Source organism: Triticum aestivum, chromosome 7D (genome assembly GCF_018294505.1).
Source record: "Triticum aestivum cultivar Chinese Spring chromosome 7D, IWGSC CS RefSeq v2.1, whole genome shotgun sequence".
Classification (NCBI taxonomy): domain Eukaryota; kingdom Viridiplantae; phylum Streptophyta; class Magnoliopsida; order Poales; family Poaceae; genus Triticum; species Triticum aestivum.
The window spans coordinates 382,777,789-382,781,958 of record NC_057814.1 but is presented as its reverse complement, the minus strand read 5'-3'; the positions used below and the strand labels follow the sequence as shown (position 1 = coordinate 382,781,958).

At 46.1% G+C, this 4,170-nt stretch overlaps 1 protein-coding gene across 1 annotated transcript; it reads right to left on the bottom strand.

The window, feature by feature from the left end:
* Nucleotides 1–798: 798 nt before the first annotated feature.
* Nucleotides 799–2,299, bottom strand: LOC123167074 (uncharacterized). The gene is made up of 3 exons (XM_044584908.1): nt 2,144–2,299; nt 1,570–2,042; nt 799–1,469 (listed from the first exon to the last, which is right to left on the bottom strand). Exons 2-3 carry the CDS (start codon nt 2,022–2,024, stop codon nt 1,265–1,267), a joined length of 660 nt encoding a protein of 219 aa, XP_044440843.1. The 5' UTR covers nt 2,025–2,042; nt 2,144–2,299; the 3' UTR covers nt 799–1,264.
* Between the last annotated feature and the right edge of the window lie 1,871 nt (nt 2,300–4,170).

The window sequence follows — 4,170 nt, the reverse complement described above, 5'->3', positions numbered from 1 at the left end:
ATGCAGCAAAGTAAAGTAAGTATTTTCCTCAGTTTGAGAACCAAGGTATCAATCCACTAGGAGACAACGTACAAGTCACCGAATACCTGCACAAACAATCAACAACTTGCACCTAATGCGATAAAGGGGTTGTCAATCCCTTCACAGTTACTTGCAAAGGTGAGATCTGATAGAGATGGATAAACGGTTAAGTAAATATTTTTGGTATTTTTGGTTTATAGATCGAAAAATAAAAGATTGCAAAAAGAGTAAATATGAAACTAATATTGTAGATCGAAAACTTATATGATGGAAAATAGACCCGGGGGCCATAAGTTTCACTAGAGGCTTCTCTCAAGATAGAAAACATTACGGTGGGTGAACAAATTACTACCGAGCAATTGATAGAAGAGCGCATAATTATGATGATATCTAAGGCAATGATCATGAATATAGGCATAGCGTCCGTGTCAAGTAGATCGAAACGATTCTGCACCTACTACTATTACTCCACACATCGACCGCTATCCAGCATGCATCTAGAGTATTAAGTTCATAAAGAACGGAGTAACGCATTCAACAAGATGACATGATGTAGAGGAATTAACTCAAAGAATATGATGAAAACCCATCTTTTTATTCTCGATGGCAACAATACAATACGTGTCTTGCTACCCCTACTGTCATTAGGAAAGGACACCGCAAGATTGAACCCAAAGCTAAGCACTTCTCCCATTGCAAGAAAAACCAATCTAGTTGGCCAAACCAAACCGATAGTTCGAAGAGAATTATAAAAATATCAAATCATGCATATAAGAATTCAGAGAAGATTTAAATAATATTCATAAATAAACTGATCATAAATCCATAATTCATCGGATCTCGGCAAACACACCGCAAAAAAGTATTACATCGAATAGATCTGTAAGAACATCGAGGATGACATGGTATTAAGAATCAGATAGAGAGAAGAAGCCATCTAGCTACTAGCTATGGACACGTAGGTCTGAAGTAAACTACTCACGCTTCATCGGAAGGGCAATAGAGTTAATGTAGAAGCCCTCCATAATCAAATCCCCTCAGAAAAATCATCACGGAAGTTTTATTCTGTTTGGTATTTTTTTTCTGCGAAACTCAAAAACATGGGAAAAACAGGAACTGACACTAAGCTCTGAAAATAATATAAAATAGGATAATAATGCATATCTCTATTCTAATAATAAAGCGGCAAGCGTTTCTGGTCGTCCGTCGTCATGTTTTTTTGGCAAAAAAGCCCTTCAGTTTTTCAGAAATTGCACCCGCAGTCCCTCTTTATTAAGTGAGGAACGGCGGCTCTGCTCGTTCTCGAGCAGCGCAGGGGAAGAAGACGCAGCGGTGTCAGGCGGCTGTGGGACTTGGCGCGGCGATGAAGATTGGGCGGATCCGGTCGAGGATGTGGCCGGAGGCGGGCGGAGAGCTGGAGGAGGCGGCGTTCATGCCGCGGCGACCTCCTGTGGTGTGCAGCGGGAGAGAGCTTTGAGTAAAGGTGAGAGGAAGGAGAAGAAAGAAGAGAGACGGGGCGAAGGGCGACGTGCTGCAGGTGCTGCTCACCGGCGGGAGGACGGCGTGGCCGGAGGCAGAGCAAGGCGGCGGCGGACTGGGCCTTGGGCGACGCGGCCGGATTGAGCAGGGCTCGATGCAGAGGTGGGCGTTGGCTCGCTGCTCCTCCCGAGACGATGCAGGGGTGCGATGCAGTTGACTTGGTGGACGAGGGCCGGCTTGGCCGGAGGCGGAGCAAGGCGGCGGCGGACTGGGCCTTGGGCGATGCGGCCGGATTGAGAAGTGCTCGATGTAGAGGTGGGCGCTGGCTCGCTGCTCCTCCCGAGACGAAGCAGGGGTGCGATGCAGTTGACTTGGTGGACGAGGGCCGGCGCCTTGACAACTCCGGCGAGGCAGAGAGGCCTGGGACGGACACGGGGAAGACGGATCTGTCTGTTTGCCGGCTGGATCGGGAGGTGGGCAAGCCCAGGCGGTGTGTGGCAACGGTTGAAGGTGCCGGCAGCCATGAAGCTCCGATGGTGGGGCTGCACAGAGTAAAAAAAACAGAGGGAGCTGAGGTCAGGCAGGAGATGGAGAGCACGGGGACGAGGAGAGGCCGAGGCGCAACTATGCGTGCTCTGCTCACCGGCGGCCTAGCCGACGAGGCGGCCGAGCGGCAGTGGACTGGCCAGCGAAGGAATGGGGATGTTGTGGATAAGGGGGCACGTAGTGTGCGGCTCGGTGGGGAGTAGTGCCTGTTGCTATTTGTTTTAATCAATCGTTGTTGCTGGATGTACAGAGACTGGAAGCTGCTGGATGCAACTATTACAATTTTTTCCGGTGCTCAACTGTTGGATTTATGTGCGATTTTTCATGGCGTTGCAACAAATGGTTATCTGCTAGGTGTCCCCTCCTCACAATGGTCCACTGTGATTATTTGACTGTACCGCCTTACACTCTAACGGCAACAGTTTCAACTTAGTAAGCCATATGGTGATATTCATGTGGCTGTTATCTCGGAAATAAAAGTTCATAGGAAAGGAATAGAAACCTTCACTGAACATAGGGTTGTGTTGTACATGTACTGAGAAAGGTTTGTACAGTATGAAAATATGTTTCGAGATAAAACAAATTATGATTATTAGTCATGGCAGTTGTAGGCACAGCTAGAGTCAACTAGGTGTTGTAATGCTGGACTAAGGATGGAAAAAATCCGCGGCCCTCCGTGGGATAATATATTCGACATGTTCTCATTGTGCTTTGCAGAATTGTTCTTGGGAGAGTACCGAGCAGACCTTAAATGCAACAAAGCTTTGAAATGATGCACTCTGTCTTTTCTTGAACATGCATCAGGTACATGTCAAAACCATTTTGGATAATTGTGAAACCGAGTTTGGAGATGAAATGTTTCCACATACAAAAAAAGACAGAATTGAATGTATGGGCTTGTAACTATGAGCCTTCTTCTGTATAGAGATGTACACTACACACACAGACTATACAATTTGTTAGAAGACAATTCTTCTACTTACTTTGCACCTCGCCGTTTTTTAGGAAGATTGTAATCTGTATTGATCTTTTGCACATATCATAATTTTTTGTATCGCAGAGATAATTTAAAGAGCGATTGAATTTTGACTTGTACATTTTCTTATGAATAGCCGATTCTCGATGGTACACTAAATTTTTCTTGCTACCGAAAATCCTAAAAAGATAGAATTGAATGGAGCAAAGATAATAATCTACTAAGAACTCAGCAGAGGCAGGCGAAGGAGAAAGGAACTAGGAAAAAGTTCAGAACCACATATAAGCTTTAGATTAACTATCCAAAACCGGTTATCATGTTTCGAATAATTGATGTGGGTATCTATTGGCTAGAGGAGTGCGATATGTTTTTCTCCCGTTGCAACGCACGGGCATATTTCCTAGTAAAACATCCAAAATAGATAATATAATAGCATGAAACAATAAAAAATTATAGATACGTTGGAGACGTATCACTAAGTGAAAGCAATAAAGCCGAATAGTCTGATTGCCTAGTCCCTCTCACGCACTACCGCATTCGGGCACCGAGACAGCAGCTAAGGGTAATAGTGCGGAGATGACACACCCCTTGTACCATTCTCTTGGGAGCTGAAGCCGGCGACAGGTAACTTTCAGAATAATAAAAGACCGCACAGGAGTCAAAATAAAAACACCATAGTATATAAATGAGCCGTATCATAAAGCAGAAGGTCCAGTTGACTACTTAATACAATCACTCAAAGATTACATCCTTAGAACACTGGCCCTCTATCACCCGAGCACCACCCATAACCTGCGCAAAGTACTGTTCGGAGTGGCGATGCTCTTTCCCAACCGGCGGAGGGCCAGTGGCCATATCCATTGGCTTGATCTTGGGCCAATGTACCATGGTCTTCGCAAAGGCCAGCCTAGCTCCCTCAAGGCATGCAGAGCGCTTCACGACATGAATCTGGGGCGATGCATCATGCAGCTTCTGCACCAGACCAAAGTAGCTGCTCTCCGAGGGCCACAGCCGGACACGGAGATCCTTCATGGCCGACCCGGCCATCCGATGCAGCTCCATTAGTTGCTTCATCTGGTTGCTGAGGAGTGGAGGATGATCGGGCGCCTGGAACTGTGCCCAGAAGAGTCGCTGATCAGAGTTCTCCT

Coding starts and splice junctions, on each gene's coding strand:
- LOC123167074 (XM_044584908.1), bottom strand. CDS start 2,024: ATGGCTGCCGGCACCTTCAACCGTTGCCACACACCGCCTGGGCTTGCC. Junction 1,470..1,569: donor GCCACGCCGTCCTCCCGCCG/GTGAGCAGCACC, acceptor TGCACACCACAG/GAGGTCGCCGCGGCATGAAC.